This window comes from Chrysochloris asiatica, unplaced genomic scaffold (assembly GCF_000296735.1).
Source record: "Chrysochloris asiatica unplaced genomic scaffold, ChrAsi1.0 scaffold00124, whole genome shotgun sequence".
NCBI classification, from domain to species: domain Eukaryota; kingdom Metazoa; phylum Chordata; class Mammalia; order Afrosoricida; family Chrysochloridae; genus Chrysochloris; species Chrysochloris asiatica.
This window is the reverse complement of record NW_006408642.1, coordinates 7,257,918-7,280,564: the sequence shown is the minus strand read 5'-3', so window position 1 is coordinate 7,280,564 and position 22,647 is coordinate 7,257,918. Positions and strand designations below refer to the sequence as shown.

Sequence of the window (22,647 nt, the reverse complement as noted above, 5' to 3'; positions counted from 1 at the left end):
TCTCTGACCCCTGATGGGCAGCCCTCCTTCCTCTACCTCCAGCTCCTGCCAACTTCAGAGTAGGAGACGAAGGAGCTTGGTCTGACTTCTGAGTTTCCTCATTTGCTCCTGCTTGGATGTCTTTATACTACCTGCCCCAATTCCCAGACTTCTGTTTTTTCTGTCATGGATACATGCCTGGCACAGATCAGGTGGCATGGTGGGAGCAGCCCAGGCGTGTTCTTATACCATGTCCTCTGCCTCCCCAGGGGCGCTGCACTCCATGCTGGGGGCCATGGACAAGCGACTCTCTGAGGAGGTGAGGAGGGACTGGTGGACTTAGCAGGGAGGAGTGCTGGGTGTTCTCAGACGCTGTTGGGTCAGTGACATGGGTAGCTGTCTGGCGCTGCCCCTGTCCATTCTTTCCCTTCTCCCTCCCAGGGCATGAAGGTTTCCTGCACCCACTTCCAGTGTGCAGCTGGCGCCTTTGCCTACCTGCGTGAGCACTTTCCTCAGGCCTACAGTGTTGACATGAGCCGTCAGATCCTCACTCTCAATGTCAACCTCATGCTGGTGAGGAGGAGATGGCCAGGGGAAGGGACAGGGTTGAGGGTTGGGTCCTGGGCTGAGCCGAGCCTCGACGGGCAGGGAGGACAAGCAGGGGCCTTGACTGTGGTGGTCTGAGATGGAGCGGACCTGGGGAGGCTGGAGGAGAGGGGGGTCTCTGTGTGAGTGAGAAATGCACCTGCATGTCTTGTCCCAGGGCCAGGCTCAGGAGTGTCTCCTGGAGAAGTCGATGTTGGACAACAGGAAGAGCTTTCTGGTGGCTCGCATCAGTGCCCAGGTAGGGCAGGAATAGATGGTGACCTTCAAGGGACTGAGGGCAGGCCTTTGGTTCACTCCAGATCACCTCCTGACTGGGCCCCCAGGTTGTAGATTACTACAAAGAGGCCTGCCGTGCCTTGGAGAACCCCGACACCGCCTCGCTGCTGGGCCGCATCCAGAAGGACTGGAAGAAGCTGGTGCAGATGAAGATCTACTACTTTGCAGCTGTGGCTCATGTGAGGAGGGCACCGCTGGGGCAAGCGGGGCTAAGCTGCCCCCTCCCAGGAAACAAGTAGTGACTGCGCACCTTCTTTTCCAGCTGCACATGGGGAAGCAGGCGGAGGAGCAGCAGAAGTTCGGGGAGCGGGTGAGTGAAGTGCTGTGAACAGCAGACGGTACCAGCCTGCTAGTGAAATCCTTTTGCGGCCCTTCCCTTAGAGGAAGGTAGGCTTCTCGCCCTCTCCTTGGCCACCGCCCTGCTTCAGGACAGGGTCTTTTTAATGTGTCCATGCAGCCCTCCTCCCCAGAAAGTGCTGTGCTGGGCTTCCTTCAAAGAGAATGGCTGGTAGTGGTGTGCGCTCTAGGGGATCCGGGTGTGACGCTAACCTGGTGCCATTGGCTGGACTGTGTCCTCAGTGGACACTTGATGACAGGCCTAGGTGGGGAGGCAGGAAGGAGTTGGTGGCCCAAGCTGGGAAGGACAGACCATGCTCTGCCCGCTACAGGTTGCATACTTCCAGAGTGCCCTGGACAAGCTCAATGAAGCCATCAAGTTGGCCAAGGTAAACTTGAGAAAGACTTGCCTATCCTCTCCAAGTCGTGAGAGGACATGGTTGGTGCTGAGACCCCCACCCCTATTCATTCCTGGCAGGGCCAGCCTGACACTGTACAGGATGCACTTCGCTTCGCTATGGATGTCATTGGGGGAAAGTGAGTCTGTGGGGTGGCTTGAGGGTGGCTCTGGTTCATTGTAGCCCTAAAGGGTCTCACTCAGTCTCACCCTCTGCATTCCTGAGAGGCTGGGTCCTGGACTCCTCATTCTTCACATCCCAGGTACAATTCTGCCAAGAAGGACAATGACTTCATCTACCACGAGGCAGTCCCAGCACTGGACACCCTTCAACCTGTAAAAGGTCTGAGAACTGAGGAGAGGCTGGGGTTGGGGGTTGAAAAAAGTGGCTTCATGTGGACCTAATGCCAATTTTCTCCCCCAGGTGCCCCCTTGGTGAAGCCCTTGCCAGTGAACCCCACTGACCCTGCTGTCACAGGCCCTGACATCTTTGCCAAACTGGTGCCCATGGCTGCCCACGAGGCCTCGTCACTGTACAGGTGGGAGGGAGGGGTGAACCCTAGCACAGGTGGGTTCGTGTCTCTGGAGAGCCAGCTTTCCAGCCACTGTTCTGCTGCTTTCCCTGCAGTGAGGAAAAGGCTAAGCTGCTTCGGGAAATGATGGCCAAGATTGAGGACAAGAACGAGGTCCTGGAGTGAGTGCGGGGAGGGGAGGAAAGGGGGTGCACACCATCCTAGTTTCATGGCCCAGCACTGTCTCTTGTAAGAGGAATTTCGAGCACTGCTCCCTCCTCCTTGCCCAGGGCCTTACGGGCTGGATTTGTGAGGTGAGGGTCACTGTTTTGTGAAGAGGATGTCCCACGTCTCGTGTCAGTGTCGGGAAGGCTTGCCCTGGCAGTGCCCAGTGCCCACCTGGTCCTGTTCCCTCCATAGTCAGTTCATGGATTCCATGCAGCTGGATCCTGAGACGGTGGATAATCTGGACGCATACAACCACATCCCTCCCCAGCTCATGGAGAAGTGTGCAGCTCTCAGTGTCCGGCCTGACACTGTCCGCAACCTTGTCCAGTCCATGCAAGGTGAGCAAGGGGCACAGCAAGCAGGTAGAGGCCACCACGGGACCATCTTCCTGGAAACTCCGGATGGAGGTTGCACCTCTCTGGACCATGACAAGCAGCCACCCTACTGTCTCTGCGGCCAGTTGCCTTGTATTCCCAGAGCTCAGCAAGCCTTGGGGCTGTACACAAGCCCTTGATAGCAGATGTTTCTGTCCTGTGTGTGGACAGACTGGAGTGGGGTCTGTCTGCCTGTGCCTACTTCAGGGGCTGTACCCCACCCCCTACAGCGCTGTCAGGCGTGTTCACGGACGTGGAGGCCTCTCTGAAGGACATAAGGGAGCTGCTGGAGGAGGATGAGCTTCTAGAACAGAAGTTCCAGGAGGCAGTGGGCCAGGCAGGAGTCAGCTCAGCAGCTCCCAAGGCTGAGCTGACAGAGGTGAAGCGAGAATGGGCCAAATACATGGAGGTCCACGAGAAGGCCTCCTTCACCAACAGTGAGCTGCATCGCGCCATGAATCTGCACGTTGGTAACCTGCGCCTGCTCAGTGGGCCTCTGGACCAGGTCCGGGCTGCCCTCCCTACACCAACCCTCACCCCAGGTAAACAAGCCTCCTGCCCCCTGGAGACGTGGAGCTGGGGGCTTCTACATTCTTCCTGACCACTGCTCTCTCCAGAGGACAAGACTGTACTGCAGAACCTGAAGCGCATCTTGGCCAAAGTGCAGGAGATGCGGGACCAGCGTGTGTCCCTGGAGCAGCAGCTGCGGGAACTCATCCAGAAGGATGACATCACGGCCTCACTGGTCACCACAGACCACTCAGAGATGAAGGTGAGGACGGGGAATGGGGAGGGGGCTCTGATTCTGGGCCCTTCCCTTAGAGGATGCAGCCCTGAGTGTCTTTCCCTGACACACCCCCTTAGAAGCTGTTTGAGGAGCAGCTGAAGAAGTACGACCAGCTGAGGGTGTACCTGGAACAGAACCTGGCTGCCCAGGACAATATCCTCCGAGCACTGACAGAGGCAAATGTCCAGTATGCAGCTGTGCGGCGTGTGCTCAATGAACTGGACCAGAAGTCAGTGCCTAGCGCCCGTGTCCCTGCCTGAGTCCCACACTACACCTGCTGTACACCTCATGGTGGCCCTTATGTCCGGCCAGGTGGAACTCCACACTACAGACCCTGGTGGCCTCCTACGAAGCCTATGAGGACCTGATGAAGAAGTCTCAGGAAGGCAAAGACTTCTACGCAGACCTGGAAAGCAAGGTGGCTACTCTCCTGGAACACGCTCAGACCACTTGTGAGGCTCGAGAGGCAGCGCGCCAGCAGCTCCTGGACAGGTGGGTATGAGCCTCCGGCTGTGGTGCAGCTCCAAGCCAGGCTGCGTGAGCTGGGCTGATGGAGGTCTGGCCTTCTCTTGCCCTGCCCCTCCACAGGGAGTTGAAGAAGAAGCCTCCCCCACGGCCCACAGCTCCCAAACCAGTGCTGGCCCGCAGGGAGGAGGGTGAGGTGCCAGAGACAGGAGACCCTCCTGAGGAGTTGCGCAGCCTGCCCCCTGACACCTTCATGGGAACAGCTACTGCGCTCCACTTTCCTCCCAGCCCCTTCCCCGGCTCCACAGGCCCAGCACCCCACTATCTTCCAAATCCTTTGCCCCCTGGTACCTACTCGGGCCCCCCATTGCTACAGCCCAGGCCTCCCCACCAAGTCCCAGGGCACCCCACAGTGCCCGTGGCTTCTGGACCTGCCCTTTATCCCACCCCTGCCTACACTCCTGAGCTGGCCCTCGTGCCCCGATCATCCCCGCAGCACGGTGTCCTCGGTGGTCCGTACAGGGGAGGAGCACCACTGCCACCACCAGTCCCAGGTCTGCCCTCAGCCCCACCTCCCCAGTTCTCAGGCCCCGAATTGGCCATGGGGGTTCGGCCAGCTACCACAACAGTAGATAGTGTCCAGGCCCCCATTCCCAGTCACATGGCACCAAGACCAAATGCTGCCCCTGTTCCCAGCCAGCCCTGCTTTCCAGTACCTCCATCACAGCCGCTGGGCACGCCCTACACCTACCCTATAGGGTCCAAGCAACCCCTTACAGCATCCTCAGCCCAGCACCATTTCCCTCCCAGGATCCCCACAGGTTTTCCAGCCCCAAGAGTTGGCCCCCCGCCCCATCCTACACGAACGGCCTTTGGGCCCCAGCAGCCTCTTCCACTTCAGCATCCACACCTTTTCCCTCCCCAGGCTCCAGGGCCCCTTCCTCCACAGCCCCCTTTCCCCTTTGTCCCTCAGCCTGTCCTTGGACAGCTGCCACCTCCCATGCACACCCAGCTCTACCCAGGCCCCACACAAGACCCTTTACTCCCCCACTCGGGAACTCTGCCTTTCCCTAGTCCTAGGCCTCCCCAGCCTTCCCATCCCACCATGGCATATGCCCCTTCCCCCAGTCCCCTGGGCCCCCAGGCAGCCCCTCTCTCCATTCGATGCCCCCCACCTGCCAATCAGCCAGCGCCGAGTCCCCACCTGGTGCCTTCTCCTGCCCCATCACCGGGGCCTGGCCCTGTAGCCTCTCGACCCCCTGCAGGAGAGCCACCCCCATGCCTGCGCCGAGGCTCTGCAGCTGCAGACTTGCTCTCCTCCAGCCCCGAGAGCCAACATGGTGGCTCCCAGCCTCCAGGGGGTGGACAGCCCCTGCTGCAACCCACCAAGGTAGACGCAGCAGACGGCCGCCGGCCCCAGGCCCTTCGTCTGATTGAGCGGGACCCCTATGAGCATCCTGAGAGGCTCCGGCAGTTGCAGCAGGAGCTGGAAGCTTTTCGGGGCCAGCTGGGGGATGCAGGGGCTCTGGACACTGTCTGGCGGGAGCTGCAAGATGCACAGGAACAGGATGCTCGGGGCCGATCTATCGCCATTGCCCGCTGCTACTCACTCAAGAACCGACACCAAGACGTAATGCCCTATGACAGTAACCGGGTGGTACTGCGCTCAGGCAAGGATGACTACATCAATGCCAGCCGCGTGGAGGGACTCTCACCGTACTGCCCGCCCTTGGTGGCCACCCAGGCCCCCCTACCTGGCACAGCTGCTGACTTCTGGCTCATGGTGCATGAGCAGAAAGTGTCAGTCATTGTCATGCTGGTGTCTGAGGCAGAAATGGAGAAGGTGAGTGGGGGGGAGATGCCTATGAGTTTGTGGGGGTGGAAGGACCCCAGCAGACCGGCCTTACTGCCTGCCTGACTGCTCTACAGCAAAAGGTGACACGCTACTTCCCCACGGAGAGGGGCCAGCCCACAGTGCACGGTGCCCTGACCTTGGCCCTGAGCAGTGTTCGCACCACTGAAACCCATGTGGAGCGCGTGCTGAGCTTACAGTTCCGGGACCAGAGCCTCAAGCGCTCTCTCGTACATCTGCACTTTCCCACCTGGCCTGAACTGTGAGTTTTGTTACCTGGGCGGGTGGAATGGGGCTATCCATCCGTAGTTGGCTAGAGGGCGGGTCCTGGCCCCATTCACAGGCCTTGCCCCCCTACACACAGAGGCCTGCCCGACAGCCCCAGCAACCTGCTCCGCTTCATCCAGGAGGTGCATGCGCACTACCTGCACCAGCGTCCCCTGCACACTCCCATTGTTGTGCACTGCAGGTAAGAATGAGATGAGCAGCTGCCTGCTCATCCCTATGCGCCCTTGGCATGGCCTTACTTGTCCCATCTTCCTGCTGTAGCTCCGGTGTGGGCCGCACAGGTGCCTTTGCCCTGCTTTACGCGGCTGTGCAGGAGGTGGAAGCTGGGAATGGCATCCCGGAGCTGCCTCAGCTGGTGCGGCGCATGCGGCAACAGAGGAAGCACATGCTGCAAGAGAAGGTGAGGGCCTTGGGGCAATCACCAGCAGGGCTTGGGGGTCAGGCCTTGCCACACTGAGCTGTCCAAATGCACTCCTGCAGTTGCACCTGAAGTTCTGCCACGAGGCTGTGGTGAGACATGTGGAGCAGGTTCTACAGCGACATGGCATGCCCCCTCCCTGCAAGCCCTTGGCCACTGCAGGCATCAGCCAGAAGGTGAGTTAAATTTAGCCCGTGGGGGCTGCTGGGCCTGCCACAGCCTCCTGGTCTCTTTCCTCACTTAAGTCTGTCTTATCAGAATCACCTGCCTCAGGACTCTCAGGACCTAGTCCTTGGCGGTGATGTGCCCATCAGTTCTATTCAAGCCACCATCGCCAAGCTCAGCATCCGACCTTCAGGAGGCTTGGAGTCCCAGGCTACCATTCTGCTAGGCCCTGCAGAACCCCCAGGCCCACCTCCAGCCAATCTCCCAGAACCCACCCAGCTCCCTCCCTCCTCCCCACCCCCTCCTTCCTCTCCTCTGCCTGAGGACCCCCAACCTGAGGAGGAACTTCTGGTGCCTGAAGCCTCTAGCCTGGGGCCCCCCTCCTCCTCCCTGGAGCTGCTGGCCTCCTTGACCCCTGAGGCCTTCTCCCTGGACAGCTCCTTGCGAGGAAAGCAGCGAATGAGCAAGCAGAACTTTCTGCAGGCCCATAATGGGCAGGGACTTCGTGCTGCCCGGCCTGCTGATGACCCCCTCAGCCTTCTGGACCCACTCTGGACACTCAACAAGACCTGAACAGGTTCCCCATGTCTGGTCCTTACACTACATCACCTCCACTGCCCACTTGCCTGTGTCCAGTGGGTACCGTTTCTCCTACCCCAATTCCTGCTGCCTTCAGCCTGACCTGCACCTCCGAGGGGTGGGGAATTTTCATGAGCCTTGGGCCAGGTTCTGCTTCTTTGTGGAACCTGACATTTTTGCTATCAGAACAATAAAGCAGCCTGTTCTGTGGCCAGTGTCAGAGTCCATCTGTCGCTGCAGGATACCAGTCTTTCTGGCTCTGAAATGGTTAATTTCTGTAGCCAATTTACAGTTCCTTTCTGTACCAGCTCAGAGCAGGCCCCTGGGCGAAGGGAGGAGGAAGTGAGGCAGGAGCTCCTTTCTGCGAAGAAGGATGGCAGGTGTGATTTTTTTTATAGAAAAAGTTTATTGGAGGTAGAACAGACACACTGGGTTCCTTCCCTCCATCCAGTGCATTGCCCCCACTGAGCATGTTCTTTGCTGCTGCCGTCAGTCCAGCTTCTCCAGCACCGAAGGTACGTACACCAGGCTGAGCTCACTGCCGAAATTGCAGACGATTGCAGCGTTGTCCAGCACCAGGATCTGGCGGGCCGGCTGGGCCTCACTGTTCTTCCCCAGGTACACAGTCTGCAACAGGTCCCCGTAGTTTATGTCCCAAAAAGAGACACAGCCCTGGCCACCGGTCACCAGCAAATTATCTGAGATGACACCCAAGCTTGCACCACAGCCCAAGTCCTGTAGGCAAAGAACATGGCCAACTCAGTTTTGAGTATGCCCTAAAACAGGGCTGAGCAGCACCTTAGGGATTGTGCCCCCCGCCCCCCCTTACCTGCTGAATGGAGTAGAGTTTGATGCCTGTGCTACGGTCCCAAATACTAATGAGGTCATCTAGGCCACTGCTGATGACGCAGGAGGTGGTGCAGGTGAGGGAGGTGACATCCCCACGGTGAGCAAACATATGGCTGACTCGGCTGCCAGTCAGCACGTCCCACAGGCAGATGGCCCCATCTTGTCCACCACTGGCCAGCACCATAGTCTGAGAAACGGGTCCAGGGGACTGGTTTGTTGGAGAAGGCTCCCCCTCTGCCTCTAAAGCTACCAATAGTCGAAAAAGAATGCCCATCTTGGTGCCTCCACCTTCCCAACAGTTGTGCACATACGCCCCTCACCTGGTCGATGTACACGGTGGTGATGGCCCCTGAGTGACCCTGCAGGGTGAACAAGCAGCAGGAGTCCTCCAGACGGAATACCTGAGGACAGAGTGACATCAAGTTCCAGCCTCACTGGGATTTTCCAAATTACATTTTAGCCTGGAAATTCCAGCTCTAGTCTTTCTTCCTGAGTGACCCCAAAAGCTCTGACCTCTAACTCTGGCTAGCCCAGCCTGGACACCAAGGAAACGCTCACCCTCAGTGTGTGGTCTTGGCTCCCAGTCACGAGGCGCCCAGCAGCAGCCTTCAGGGCTGTAATGGGCTTCTGGTGGGCACAGGGCACCGTGTGGGTCATGCGGCAGATCACTGCATCGTTGCTGCTGTAAACTGGGGATGTGGTAGCACTGCTCCGCCCTGGGGTACCTGGGGACAGGAGGCCAAGTGAGGGACCTTTGAGAAAGCATCCCCTATACTCGGCCCACCACCTGTGGGGATGTGCCCACCCAGGCCCTCCGACCTCTGAATTGCAGGGGGCTGAGAGCAGTGTGGGTCTCCAAGGAGAAGAAATCGAGGGAGCCATTGAGCCGGGCAGCCACAATCCTGAAAGAGAAAAACAGTTGCCAGGGTCCCTCTCTCTCAGTGTCAGCCCTGTGCCCTGTGCCCTGCCCAGGTACCTGACAGGCTAAGCAGGGCTAGGTAGCGGACACAAGAGGGCAGAACCAGCTGGTCAGGTTCCGCAAGGGACATGAGTAATCGGCACCAAGGGAGCATACATTGCTGGGGGGGAGTAAAGCACCAGAACAACCAGGCTGCAACTCTGTAAGAATCAACCTCTGTGCTTCAGTTTCTTCATCGGTTAAGTGGGAATCAAAGTATCTACCTCCCAGTGTGGTTGTGAGGATTAAATGACATAACATGTAAAATGTACATTAAAACAAACACATGGGAAGACTTGCCAGTACACAGGGCCACAGGACAAGTTGCTGCCTCACTAGGTGACTCCAGCGGACATTCTTACGTAAAGACAACTCCACCCAAGCACAGCCCAATCCATTTCTTTTTTCCACAAGGAAGTCAATCTCTAGGTACAGGTAGGATGTGGTGATTTTGCAGTGAATGGGGTTCAGAAGTCTGACTCCATCAAAAGGCAATTTATGTCTAGCCCTCTGCCCCCTTAGCTATAGGGTCCACAGCAGGCCTGGAGAAGCCATGATGGAGGGCTGAGACCCCAGGAACCAGGAGGGTCAGACTGAGACATGGACTTTCCCTTGAAGCTAAAAGTATGCCACAGGAGGGTTCCCAGCAAGCATAGTTAAGACATGAAATAGCATGGGGCAGGGGGTGGTGTTTGTCAGCAGTTGGGCTAAACCTGGATAGATGGGGACTCAGGGGTGGGGGAGGCAGCCACAGCAGGAAGCTGAGAAAACCCCATCCAGCAACCAAGAGAAGAATACTCGTAAGAGGATGCTTCTTCAGGAAATACATTTTCTGTAACTGAAAACGTAGCTGCAAAACCCAGAAGTGTCAGGTTCATAGGGAGGATGGGCACACTGTGTCCCCACCCCACCTGTCACAGTAGTTAAGGACTTCACATTGTTCTCTAGCCCTACTATCATCCCTCCCATCGTGCTGCACGAATGCCTTCTGTACACAGGTGTGGGAAATTGGAGTGCAGGGTCACCCTGTGGAGGGGCCAGGACTTCAGTGGCCTGGCGCGGAGGCAGGCTCGGTGGGCACTTTCACCTTTTGTCCAGGAAGACTAGGGCAGTGATGCCGGAGGAACCCTCCTCGCTGCTGCAGCGTAGTACCCCCTCAATGGCATCCCACACCTGCAAATCAGAGGCTGTGAACACCTGCCCTCCCACCCAGAAGGCCTGCAGCCCTCCACCCGCTCGCCTGGGGAAAGGGAGCCCTGCCCACCTCCAGACGGCCACTGCTCCGCCCCACTACGATGAGGTTGCCCTGCAGCTCCAGGCTCCAGATGGAGCCATCTGCGCTGGGGGCCCAGGCAAGAGAAGGGGAGCCTTTCTCTGAAGGCGAGCCCCCTTCCTCAGGGGCTGGGAGCAGTACAGACCCGGGCGAGGGTGGGCGCACAGCTGGTGAGTGGAGGGGAGCCAGCCTCTCCTCCTGGTACACCCGCTGCACCAGGAGGCTGAAGTCATAGCCTGGGGAGTCTTGGGCGCGGCCACAGCCAACTCGGTGCCGTGGCTCGGGCTTGGCGGGCTCCGAGGGCTGCAGGCGTGGTTGTGCAGAGAAGTTGGTGTCGATGAGGCAGGTGAGGTCTGGTTGGTCCCCGAAGAGGGAAGGTGGCAGAGGACCCCGGGGGCGGTGCTGCAGTAAGGGGCTGTCCCCAGACTCCTCCAGGCCCATCCCGCCGTCTGATAGACGTTCCCAGCTTTCCTGAGCCTCAAACACGCTGCCAACACCACTGTCCTGGCGCTGCCTGCTGGTGGGGCCCGGAGGAGGGTTGAGGCAGGGTGGAAGCACAGGGGCAGGGGTGGGGTGGGAGCAGGTAGGGGCACAGGGTGGCTTAGAGAAGGAGTGGAGAGGGAAAGAAGGGATGTGGGAAGTAAGTGTGTGGGGGCAGCACCTACCCAGGCCTTGGGATACGTGTCAGGCAGTCTCCGGTCTGTGCATCCCACACGCACACGTGCCCCGCCAGGCAACAACTCACCAGCAGCATGCCATCGCTGGCCAGACACTCGATGTCCTGAGGGAGGGGAGGATGCTGTACTGGTGTGGCCCTGGCCCTGGGTGCCCTTGTGCCCACTGCTGCCCCATGCTTACTTACCATGAGGTGCCCACGCAGCACCAGGGGCACGATCTCCGTCTCAGGTGGTGCATAGCCATAGTCATCACAGGGCAGCTCCCCACGCTTCCGCCGGCCAGGCCCGCCCAGCTGCCCATAGTTCCGTGGACAGAGCACACGGTAGAGGCAAAGCAGCAGCAACACAAGGACAATGCCCGCAGCCAGGCCGAGCAACGCCACCCTGGGCCAGTGGGAGGAGTGTGAGGTGTGCCTGGCCCCACCTGCCGGCCCCACCGTAATACCCTCATGAGCCTTACTTGTACAAGGTGACGTCTCCATGGGTCTGTGCCCCACCAGCTCCCTTGGGGTTGGGCTCCCAGAGCCCACTGTGTGCTGGGCCTGGTCTCAGTGGTGGCCAGGCACTTCGGCCATCCTGGGGGTGCCGCCCCTCCAGGGCCTCTCTGGGGTTCAAGCGGAGGGTGACAGGTATGACCGGTAACAGACTGATGTACCTGGGAAGGAGCAAACAGGCTCAGAGGAGACACCAGAGAAGGCTCCCTACCCGCTCAAGTTCTCCATGCAGGACTCAGCTCAATCTGCTGGACTCAAAACCACCCAGTAAGTCTTTCCGGGGCCCAGCCCTGGCATCCCAACCTTGCTTTACCCCCAACACCCAAGCAGCCACCATCTCTGAGGTCTCACCTCTCCTGGCAGAGTGGATATACCACATGGCTGGATCTCTGTGACTCTACAGAGCATGGCCCCAGGACCACTCTCTGGAGTGTGGCTGCTCAGAATATCAGCTCCCACTAAACAACCCTATGAGTTGTCTTAAATTATTTGAAAAAGAACGCTTAACTCCTTGGTAACCAGGGGAAGGGGCTGCTAGAGGGTGGTAAGCTGACACCATAAGCGGGTTCACAGCCTGACGCACCTCTTGGCCAGTGTGATGTTATAGTAGCTGAAGAGTGTTGGCCAGTGGCGGAAGGACAATTTCCTCCAGAGTTCCTCATCCTCAGGCCCCCAAGTGACCTCGGGAACTGGGCTGTCATGGATGTTCTCTGCTGGACCCATGGGTCCAGGTGGCTCCCCTGGTGACGTCTGGTTCTCGGCTGGCTTAGGGTTATCGGGTGGGAAGATGGAGAACGCGGGGTCCGGGTGGCTGGCTGGCAGCACGTTGCTGGGCACAGGCATGGGAGCAAGGCCTTCCTCACCAAGCGGGCTCTGTTCTGTCACCTGGGCAGCAAGGTAGGTGCGCAGCCCTGCTGGGTCTGTGTACACCAGGATGCTGATCCACACGACAGTGCCAGCCTGCAGTGGGGTGTCCGGGACTCAGTGGGACCCCTGGGAGGAAAGGGCAGTCCCAACCCCCAACAGCTTTGGCCCTGTCTGCTGTGGAACTCCCTCGTCCCCGACATGTGGCCAGGTTCACTATCCACGGTCAGGGGTTGGGTCTGCCAGCCTGAAAATACACTGGGGCACCTTTACGGTTAGCAGAACCCTTCACCAGATCTCAGTTGGGGCCAGAAAGCTGCTACCGTTCTTGTGGTCACATGACCAGAGGGCTCCCAGGGTCCTCACTCCCCTAACATTAGCTTCCTAGAAAGACATATCCGTCTTCGGCAGCCCTGCTTCTCTTCCTCCTGCTCTACCCAGAGGTGAATTATTTCACCTGGTATTTTCTGATGTTTGCACAAAGGGCAGACCCACGGGAACACATGCGGCTGTGAGCTGGTTCTGCTCCTGAGCACCCTAGCTAGCAGGCTCCTTCCTGGGTCAGTCTTAGGTGCTCTGGGGAGATGACAGCTCCTCCACCAGAACAGCCAGGGGCTACATCTCAGAGAGACAGGTTCATCTCCTCAGAAACCATCAGGCCTGGACAGGGAGGACACCAGGGCAGCCACAAGGCCACCAGGGGCTGAGAAGCACCCCTTGCTCAGCGGGGGAGTGCAGCCTCAGAGGGAACCTGACCCTGGGCTGCTGGAGGAGATGGGTGGGGTGCCAGGTACCATGATGAGGCGCTGTGCCAGACGAGTGCGGGCCAGGAAGTAGACAACACGTAGCCTCTTGGGGAGCCGCAGGTTTCGGAAGGAGGATGGCTGCAGGGTGATGGTGTGAGGCATGGACGGCCGCACAGCCAAGTGCCGTTCATGGCGAGCTGCCCAGCCCACTGGTTTAGCGGGGGGCACACAGGCTTCTGGAGGCAGTCGCTTGTTCAGGTCTGCTAGCTGTTGAGGGAGCAGTGTGGTCAGGCTTGCTGATCAAAGCGGCCCACAAGCAGAGGTTCCATGGGCAGTCAGGGCTGAGGAGGTGGGTGGCAGAACTCAGCCCACTCCTACCTCCATCCGGCGAATGTCAATGGATAGGACGGTGGTAAAGAATAGCATCTGAAGGAAGAAGTCGGACACCAAGCCCACGACAGCAAAGAGACAAAACTCCTGGAATCAGACAAGGGCAATGCCATGACTTCTTGGTCCAGAACCCCAGAGAAGCAGCTCCCTGCCTCAGGTCACCTCAATACCAGAACCCATAGAACAGAGCACAGCAGAATCTGGGAGTGGCCAAGGCGAGCCCAATCCAGCTCATCACTCTACTCCCACAGGGGGGCAGCAGAGACCCCCATACCTCTGAAGAGTAGAATCCCAGAATCCTCTGGTTTCACTAGATAAGTGGAAGCATCTCATTCAAACTGGAAGCACCAGAGACCCCAGTCTGCCCCATATAAAGTCCTCCAACTTAGCACCTGGCTCTGCTCATCTACCAGTGGCCAACACAATTTTGGACTCTAATACACTTCCTGGACCAAAGAGGGATGGAGTAAGGCACTGTCCTAAATCTGATAAAAGGTGGTCTCTCTGGTCCCCAAGCTCTATCACTGAGATTTTCTGATTCCAGTCCCTCTACACTCTGCCCCATTCTTGCTGAAGACCTTGGGTACGTCACCCTGGACTCCAAATAGCCCTACAATGTCTGCTCAAACATCCCGAGGCTACATGTGTCCTACAGACCTCGCTCTGGGCTGTCTGGGAACTAAGCCTGGTGTGCCTTCTGCACACCCCCACACCTTAGCAGGTCTATCATCCCGGGGGGGGGGGGGTAGGATGGGGAACAGACAATGGTGCCACCCCTCCCCCAGTATGAGCAGCAACAGCCTGGGGTCCTGACTCACTGTAAGCCCTACAGCTGAGAGGCTTTATCAAGAATAGGGGTCATGGGTGGTCGCCTCCCACAGGGCCGGCCATACATCTTTAGACTGCAGCTAGGGGTCAGGGTCATGATCAGTGTCAGAAAGATGGGAGAGGACAGTGTCTGCCTGAGAAGAGGGAAACTGGGTCTGACTGGAAGCAGCTGCGCTTCACTGCACAGCTGGCCACTAGTCGCTGTACAACCTGACCACCTTGCCCTTGAGCTCCAACTGCCTATCTGGCTAACGGGAAAGCAATCAGGAAGGATAAGGGGGCGTGGCCAAAGGCAGAGCTGTCCAGAAGCTTAAATCCAGTCAGGCACACAGAGTGCTTCTCCTGAAACAGGCACGTCAGGGGCTCAGGCCCCTTAACAACCATTTCAAAAGGCAGAGGCCCCATCTCAGGTGAGGGAGCCATGGCCCTGCCCATGGCCCCAAATTGGGGAACCCGGAAGGCAGCCCCACATTCACCCAGGCTCCAGCCCAGGAGAGGACCGCACAGCACCAGGGCCTCACCTGGATGGCAGGCACTAGGGTGAAGTAGCCAATGAGAACGATGCCCAGCTCCGTGGCCATGTTCTTCATGATGGACCAGCTCTCACTGCTGAGGCCTGCAGAGGATGAAAGGGGGGGTGGGGCCAGCACATTACTTCCCTCCGCAGTCCTCTGCATGCAGCCCTGCAGCATGCACGGTAGAGGCTGGGCACAGCGATTGAAGGCTGCCATCCACCAAAGTGCCTGACCCTTGGGACCTGCCAAAGCTGTGGCTTTAAGGTGCGACCATCAGTGCCACAGCTGCTATACAAAGAGGGGGCTTCAGGCTTGGATGGACCTCAGCAGAATAGGGAATGAAATGAGGAAGCCTAAGAGGAAAGCTAAGGACTACCAACTCTAGCCACTGCCAACCTCCACATGCTGTCCTTGTCTGGTCCAGGTGGGTACAGCCTAGGAGTCTGGCCCTCCTGACATGTGGAGAATGGTTTGTGGGAAAGGAGAGCAGCTGTGTTCTTCCTCAGATGCCCCTCCCTACACCAAGGCCCTGAACCCCATGCCTTCACACCATTTCATGTATAAGGCTCTGGGCTCCTAGTCTGGAGGGCCGTTGCCTCTCATCTCTGAGTAAACTCACATCTGGGCAGGGCCGGGCTCATCATAGCGCAGAGCACATAAGCAGCCTGCATCTAGGCTCAGGAGGCGGCGCTTAAGACCCCAAGCCTCCAGGGTGGGGCTCTTTCTTTTCTCATTTTCACCAGAACCCCTATACCAGTGAGGCCTGAGGGGACTTCTCTGACAGCTCTTGAGACAGCATCTCCAATGTGACCTGTGTGGTCCCATGTTGTGGAGTAAGGTGGGAAGAGAAAGCAGCAGGCCCGAGTCCAGAAGTAAGGCTGCTGTCAGACACACGGGCCACACGGCAGAGCCTGATTCACTCTCTTACTGACACACAAGCCACATAGCAGAGCCTGATTCGCTCTGTTACAGACATACGGGCCACAAAGCAGAGCCTGATTCGCTCTCTTACTGACACACAAGCCACACGGCAGAGCCTGATTCGCTCTGTTACAGACACACGGGCCACAAAGCAGAGCCTGATTCACTCTCTTACTGACACACGGGCCACACGGCAGAGCCTAATTCAATCTCTTACTGACACACGGGCCACGGCAGAACCTGATTCAATCTCTTACTGAAACACGGGCCACACAGCAGAGCCTGATTCATTCTCTTACAGACACACGGGCCACACGGCAAAGCCTGATTCACTCTCTTACAGACACACGGGCCACACGGCAGAGCCTGATTCACTCTCTTACTGACATACGAACTTGGACAAAGGATGGTCCAGATAGATCACCGCTCCTCTGGGCACGTGCTAACAAGCCACCAGGCCTGGTGGCCCACTGTTTATTTTGCTGGAGGCCAGAGACAAGACAAGGGAGGCTTCTAGAATCCCTATAGGCAAGGCTGCCCCAACATAGCACCCCTACCCCACCCGGCTCCACAGCACAATGTTACCTTGGGCAATCCGCAGCTTTACTTCAAGGTCAACTGGGGTAGAGACCACAGACTTGGTGAGTACCAGCACATTCTCCAGCCCAATGACCACCACAAGGTACGGGAAAATCTCACTGGGGAGAGAGGGAGAAAGTGTGGGGCACTGTAGTGTACACCCCAACACAGGGTTGGATCTCAACAGGTTCCAGACCCTTGGAAGCCTGCTGGTTTTCCAGACTGAGGGACTCTAAGCATGGGAAGGAAAACTTGCCCTCCCACCCAACAGGCCTCTGTCCACTGCACTCTTGGTCTTCAGGCAGGCCTTGAAACCTTGTCAGGGGTCTAGAAATCAATCCCACCTCCATCTGTCCACACAGTGCTGCTCTTGCCACACCAGTCTGCCGGCCAATTACCACAGCCAAGATCCCACAGAAACACAGGCAAACTGAGCCATGCAGAATGGAAGGTGAGTGTGGGGAAGAGCAGTTGTCCCTAAACCAGACTACTAGCTATCCCAGGCCACAAACTCATATTACTGTTGTGTGCCATTCAGTCAATTCCAAGTCACCTAGAGGACAGAGGAGAACTCTCCCATAGAGCTTCCAAGGCTTTACAGGAGCAGATCCCCTGGTGTTTTCTCCCACGACTGGTGGGTGCTTACCCACTGTATCACCAGGGCTCCTTCTCACATAACTAATAACAGACTATCAGAGAAGTCCATGCACAAGGACATCAGCTGGGTGTCCCTGTGGAGACGATGGAGCAAGAGACCTGAGGGACAGCAGGAAGGGGGTAAGAGAAGACCACCACAAAATTGCTTTTGATGTGACCAGCCTGAGCGTCAAGGTGGAGGAGAGACCAACTGGCTCATGGACTACCAACCGGTAGGTGGGCCTTGCCAGACGGAGACCAAACCTTCCCTGGGTAAGAAGGGCTTCCAGAGATAAACAGCAAATGGAGTGTACACAGCAGAGAGCAAGGTGCTTAACTCTAAAATAATTTAGTTCATTAGGCTTCTAATGTTGTAAGATTTTAAAAAGAAAGTAATGTACTCTCTTCTACCTCACACCCGTCTGTGACTTAGCCATCAAGAAGTGGTATGCATATGAGCATGTATATATATATACACATGTATCCATTGACTCAGACATATGCACACACCAAATATATACAGACATATTCATCTTTCTAAACACAACTACATAAAAATTCATACCCGATACAAGGGGTTTTCAAAGAGTTCATGGAAATATTCTGTTTATATATATGCACTGTATGAAAGAAGAGAAGTTTAGCACTTCCCTTGACAATGGTGGAATCGGCCCTTGGACCTTACGGTTAAAGCACTGCCACCTACTACTTTGTGACATGTCTTGGTGTAGTGCTGTGGGATAATGCATTGGACTGCAAGGTTGGATTGAACTCCAAGTTTGATCCAGTTCAAACGTACCAGCTGCTCCTCAGAAACCCTATGAGTCAGAACCAAGTCGATGGTACTTAACAACCACCACCATGACATTTTTTTGTTGCTTTTGTTTTGTTTTGTTTTGTTTCAGTCCTGGTGTGGTGCTGTAGGATAAACACTGGACAGCTAACTATAAGGTCAGCAGTTCAAATCCATCAGTCACTCCTTGGAAAATAAACAATAGGGTGTCTCTGAGTCAGAACTGACTTGACAGCACGTAACTTATATACACACACACATATATGAGAGTAAGTAAAAAACTATTCTTACAAAACCAAAGAAATCTTTGTTAAACAAAAATATCCAAATAGCCACTGTTTCTCAACGTAACTTCCATCTAGGTCTATACACATCTGAAGACAGCGTTTCCATCTCTCTATTCCTGCCCCTGAAGAATTCCACACTCTTTAATTACACCACGTCAAATGGTAGCTTTGGCATCCTCGAGGGACTCAAATTGTGTTCCTCTGAAATGTTCTTGAGTTTTGCAAACAAAAAGAAACCCGAAGAAGGAAGATCAAGGCTGCAGGGTGGGTGGGGATAATTTCCTAATGAGATTCTCACAGAACAGGCATTGCTGCCCTCAAACAATGAGCAGTTACAGTGTCCTGATGGAAAAAATTCCTTGGAACAACTTTCCTCACCAATGCAGTTTTCAATGTTCTTAAAATTTCTTTCTTATAAGTCCCCGTGATCATCCTATGTCCTGCTAGAAAATCTACTAAGATAATCCTTTTGGATTTTTAAAAAAAACAGTCACCATAACCTTCTGAGCAGACCTCTTTGTCTTGAACTTAACTGGCCCAACAGACTCCCTTTGGTAGCCACTGTTTTGTTTGGATATATACATACATATATATATATTTTAAGGCACCTAACAAGAGTCCTGGTGTGGCGTTGCGGGTTAATGCACTGCACTACAATGTCATTTGAACTGCAAGGTCAGTGGGGTTCAAGCTCATCCACCACACCTCAGAAACCCTATATAGGGTAGCTATGGGTCGGAACCAACTCGACGGCACTTAACAACCACAACAAGCAAGACTCAGAAGTCCTGGTGTGGCGCTGTAGGAAAAAGCACTGGACCGCAAGGTTGGTTCAAATTCATCAGCCACTCCTTGGAAACCCTATGTGGGGTTGCTACGAGTTAGGACCAAGTTGACGGCACGTAACAGCAACAACCACAAAGACTCAGACAAGTGTATCACTGAGAGAACTTGTCTGTATCCATCCACTGATTGAATCAGTAAGGACTCATAGCAACCTTATGCACAAAATACTGTCCAGTCCTGTGCCAAACCCTAGTGTTGTTGTTGTTAAATGCCATCGAGTCGGGTCTGACCCATAGCGACCCTGTACAGGGTTTCCGAGGGTGTAAATCTTTACGGGAGTAGAAAGCCTCATCTTTCTCCCGTGGAGCGGCTGGTAGTTTCGAACCGCTGACCTTAAGGTTCGCAGCCCGATTCGTAACCACTACGCTACCAGAGCTCGTAGCAGTACTTTATTTACTATTGTACACATAAATACACATGTGTATGTACATATATACACATCTGAAATGTAGTGAATACAAGACAAAAGTAATGCACTGCTACAGTGTCAAGGACAACAACATAAGGACATGGAGTGATGGCAGGGAAGTGCCCAGATGTAAAAGGCTGTGTGTCTGAGGGCCCACCCTGTGGCCCAGTGGAGCCTGTGGAGGACATACCCGCCGTTGAGGGTGGGCGTCAGGCCGAAGAGTGTGCAGAGCCCCACAGACATGAGCAGCGAGCTGAGCACCGTGACCACAGCAGCGAGGGCCAGCCCCCACTTGGACTTGACCATGTCGATCTTGCCTGAAGGTCAGAAAGGACATATCAGAGCAGCACCTCCCAAGCCCCTGGCCTCCACAGGCCCTTCCTAACTGAAGGTCAGAAAGGACATATCAGGGCAGCACCTCCCAAGCCCCTGGCCTCCAAAGACCCTTCCTAACTGAGCTCCTGGGAAGCAGGGTGCCTAAGAACCAGGGGAGCGAGGGCTTCTGCTTTAGCCCTAAGAGAGGGCAGCCACGGACACTTTCTAGTCTCATGGACATGGTGCAACTCTAGGGAACCCCTCAATTCAGGAGAAGGCTTTCTCTGAGACACGCAAGGAGCCCTGTACACACCCAATCCCCTGAGACCATGCTGAGGGATTGTTGTTATGTGCTGTGGAGTAGGTTCCAACTCATAGCGACCCTGTACAGGCTTTCCAAGGCTGTAAATCTTTACGGGAGCAGAAAGCCTCATCTTTCTCCCGCAGAACAGCTGGTAGTTTCGAACTGCTGACCTTGCGGTTTGCAGCCCGATTCGTAACCACTACGCTACCAGAGCTCCTTGCTGAGGGATTAAGGACTACCAGGCATCTCTGTCCCACATCACTTTCAGAGGCAGGGAAGAGGGTGATCTGGAAGTGCCTGGTGGCTGGGAGAGAGCCCACCACACCTCCCACCATGGACCTACGTGTGGAGAAGTAGATGTATGCAAACAGGATGATGTAAGTGGTCACGAGGGGTATAAGTTCAGCGATGCCAATCTCCTCTTTGAAGTGCACATGGACCAGGTTCTCTGCCCGGAGGCTGCAGTTGGGGCTGGGGTACAGCAACATCAGGCGGGCACGCAAGCTGCCCAGGAACCTGGGCATGGAAGGGTGGCAGGTGGGTGCTGTCTCCTTCTTGGTCCAGAGGACAGACAATCCCTACTCCTCCACACACCCCTAGAGTTAGAGGGGGAATGTTCATGTTCCCAAGGGTGTTGGAAGAATTAATTTACAAGGCTAGCAAAGTTGTTTCAGGATTTCTTACTCCTTTCTCAGCAGCCCCTCTCCACCTATCAGCACTGCTGCCAGAGGCTCAGGATAGCCAGGTGAAGGCATCTCAGGTGGTCTTGTCAACCACTGAAAGCTCTCTGCAGTACTGTGAATGAGGACTCTGAGGCACATGGGACTCAGCATGAGCAGGCTGGGGACATCTGTCCCAGGATCAGGCCAGGCAGTGGAGGCAGGAGGATGCTGGATTTGCCTGAGTCCCGTTTTCTTTTCTTAACTGGCTCTAAGTTTGTACCTATTCAAACCCGAGCAAACAGTGTGCTCCAATCTAGAGGAGGAAAACATTTCATGGGAGGCCTGAAAACTTCAAGCTCCCAGAATGCAATCCAAGCACTCTGACAAGAAGAGGGACTGGGATGACTCAGCCAGTCGGCAGTCTTACTTGGCATGGTAGCGCTGGAAGACCAGGGTGATGGTGTATGAGACCATTCTCTTTCGGGTGTAGAGGCTGACACCACTGTACTTCCCAGGAACCCCAAATAGCAAATCTGCAGACAGAAAGACAGCAAAGCAGTCAGGAAGCAAGAGGGAACTGCTGATCTGCTGGGGCCACCCAAGTAGGAGACACTGACAGACACCTGCTCAGGGTACCTTTGAGCGTGGCCGAGGTCTGCAGAGTTTTGGGCTCGTGCTGGTGGATGGTAGCAATGATGTCAGGATCAGCGTGGAAGCGTTCCCGGTCATTCTGCCAGAAGTTCCCAGGAGAGAGCAGCAAGCATCCATGCTCAGGTAGCACGTTTCGGAGTTTCTTGAGGCTGGGCAGTAGATCGGTCACCTGCAGGCATACCTCCTCCAGGGCCCTGGTCCCTGAGCTGTGCAGGAGACAGGACAGGGCAGGTCCACCACACACACAGGGACAACCTCTGTCGTAGGTTCCTTGACACATCACCAGAGAACCTGAGGTTTAAGGTAATGGGGAAGTTCTTCCAGGGACTCAACAGACCTTCCAAGTACATCTGGAGCTCAAAGCCCACTAACCTCCAAGAAGAGGCAAGTAAGTGTGTGCTTTGTGGGTGTGGGTCAGCTTCACTGACTCAGCGGGCCAGAGGGGAGACAGTGAAGATTAGGGGTTCCACAGAGTTCCCCAAACTTCCCAGTAAAGCCAACAGCTAAATAAAACCTGGTGGTGCAGCTTTTGTGAAGGTAACACACTGCAGACGCGCACTGATGAGCTGAGGGCAAAGATTAGGGCGGGTTTCGGAAGTGTTGAGCAGGGCAAGTTTCTTTCTCTTCAACACCATCACATTCATGTCCAACACCCAGGCGAGAAACCATCCAAATCACAAGTCAGCTCATAACAGGGCCCAAAAAACACCTATTCTGTCTAAAACGCTAAGGTGACACCTGTGTCTACGACGTCTATGAGCTGGCTGGCTCAGTGAATCACAGAGGACTGCCACTCTGCCTTCAGTTCAGATTTGGACTCGGAAGGCTGGGGCCCCTGGGAGGGGTACCTGTCTCTCAGCATGTGGTTCTGGATCTCCTCCACCAGCTGAAATGCCCGGGATAGAGGTGAACGGAACACATCCACTGCCAGGAGGTTCTTGTGCCAGGGCGAAACTGAGGACTTCACAAATATCTGTTGGATGTAAGCCACTGGGGCACCCACATACTGCAGAAGAAATGGGGGACAGGCAGACAGGTCAGTTGAGCACCAGAGGGAGAAACATGAGTCCTGTGTACCCAAAGGGACAAATGTTCAAAAACTAAGACCAGCAAAGTATGTTACCAACTGATGGGATGCTTTCCTACACTTTGAGACCTGTTTCACTCAATAAAGTTTTCCTAGCTCAGTCACAACCACTCCTTTGTGTGTTGCAAATGACTGCCTTCACATTATAATGGCCAAGACTGTCAGAGCCACACAGCCTAAGGACAGTCCTTTAGTAAAGTGTCTGCCTGCCTCTGCAGTAAACTACACACTCCCAGTGGGTGAAGCCTGGCTTAACGATCTTGGTTTTGCCATTTGTAGGGCAGTGGTTTGTGAAAATCAA

General features: G+C 55.7%; 2 protein-coding genes across 4 annotated transcripts in view; one reads left to right on the top strand and one right to left on the bottom strand.

Moving 5' to 3' along the window:
• The window catches only part of PTPN23 (protein tyrosine phosphatase, non-receptor type 23), a 36,024-nt gene extending 28,768 nt beyond the window's left edge, over nt 1-7,256 (top strand). The window contains exons 5-25 of the mRNA XM_006868799.1: nt 249-298; nt 421-552; nt 743-823; nt 909-1,040; nt 1,124-1,171; nt 1,530-1,586; nt 1,676-1,734; nt 1,858-1,937; nt 2,019-2,133; nt 2,223-2,288; nt 2,527-2,672; nt 2,939-3,250; nt 3,326-3,480; nt 3,573-3,724; nt 3,808-3,987; nt 4,084-5,803; nt 5,890-6,074; nt 6,177-6,281; nt 6,362-6,500; nt 6,581-6,694; nt 6,777-7,256. Coding sequence (XP_006868861.1) covers nt 249-298; nt 421-552; nt 743-823; nt 909-1,040; nt 1,124-1,171; nt 1,530-1,586; nt 1,676-1,734; nt 1,858-1,937; nt 2,019-2,133; nt 2,223-2,288; nt 2,527-2,672; nt 2,939-3,250; nt 3,326-3,480; nt 3,573-3,724; nt 3,808-3,987; nt 4,084-5,803; nt 5,890-6,074; nt 6,177-6,281; nt 6,362-6,500; nt 6,581-6,694; nt 6,777-7,256 — 4,508 coding nt within the window. The remainder of the gene's footprint in view (nt 1-248; nt 299-420; nt 553-742; nt 824-908; nt 1,041-1,123; nt 1,172-1,529; nt 1,587-1,675; nt 1,735-1,857; nt 1,938-2,018; nt 2,134-2,222; nt 2,289-2,526; nt 2,673-2,938; nt 3,251-3,325; nt 3,481-3,572; nt 3,725-3,807; nt 3,988-4,083; nt 5,804-5,889; nt 6,075-6,176; nt 6,282-6,361; nt 6,501-6,580; nt 6,695-6,776) is intronic.
• A 429-nt stretch (nt 7,257-7,685) lies between these two features.
• SCAP (SREBF chaperone) overlaps nt 7,686-22,647 on the bottom strand; it is a 72,250-nt gene continuing 57,288 nt past the window's right edge. The window contains exons 3-22 of one of the 3 annotated variants that reach the window (XM_006868796.1): nt 22,108-22,265; nt 21,245-21,465; nt 21,036-21,141; nt 20,290-20,462; nt 19,518-19,644; nt 16,363-16,475; nt 14,863-14,957; nt 13,502-13,600; nt 13,172-13,390; nt 12,097-12,473; nt 11,480-11,674; nt 11,205-11,403; nt 11,008-11,123; nt 10,334-10,859; nt 10,157-10,242; nt 8,931-9,013; nt 8,670-8,836; nt 8,432-8,512; nt 8,092-8,298; nt 7,686-7,997 (exon numbers count right to left, since the gene is read on the bottom strand). In XM_006868796.1, coding sequence (XP_006868858.1) covers nt 7,752-7,997; nt 8,092-8,298; nt 8,432-8,512; nt 8,670-8,836; nt 8,931-9,013; nt 10,157-10,242; nt 10,334-10,859; nt 11,008-11,123; nt 11,205-11,403; nt 11,480-11,674; nt 12,097-12,473; nt 13,172-13,390; nt 13,502-13,600; nt 14,863-14,957; nt 16,363-16,475; nt 19,518-19,644; nt 20,290-20,462; nt 21,036-21,141; nt 21,245-21,465; nt 22,108-22,265 — 3,594 coding nt within the window. In that variant the 3' untranslated portion in view covers nt 7,686-7,751. The remainder of the gene's footprint in view (nt 7,998-8,091; nt 8,299-8,431; nt 8,513-8,669; nt 8,837-8,930; nt 9,014-10,156; nt 10,243-10,333; nt 10,860-11,007; nt 11,124-11,204; nt 11,404-11,479; nt 11,675-12,096; nt 12,474-13,171; nt 13,391-13,501; nt 13,601-14,862; nt 14,958-16,362; nt 16,476-19,517; nt 19,645-20,289; nt 20,463-21,035; nt 21,142-21,244; nt 21,466-22,107; nt 22,266-22,647) is intronic. The other 2 variants (XM_006868797.1, XM_006868798.1) reach the window with 2 other exon arrangements.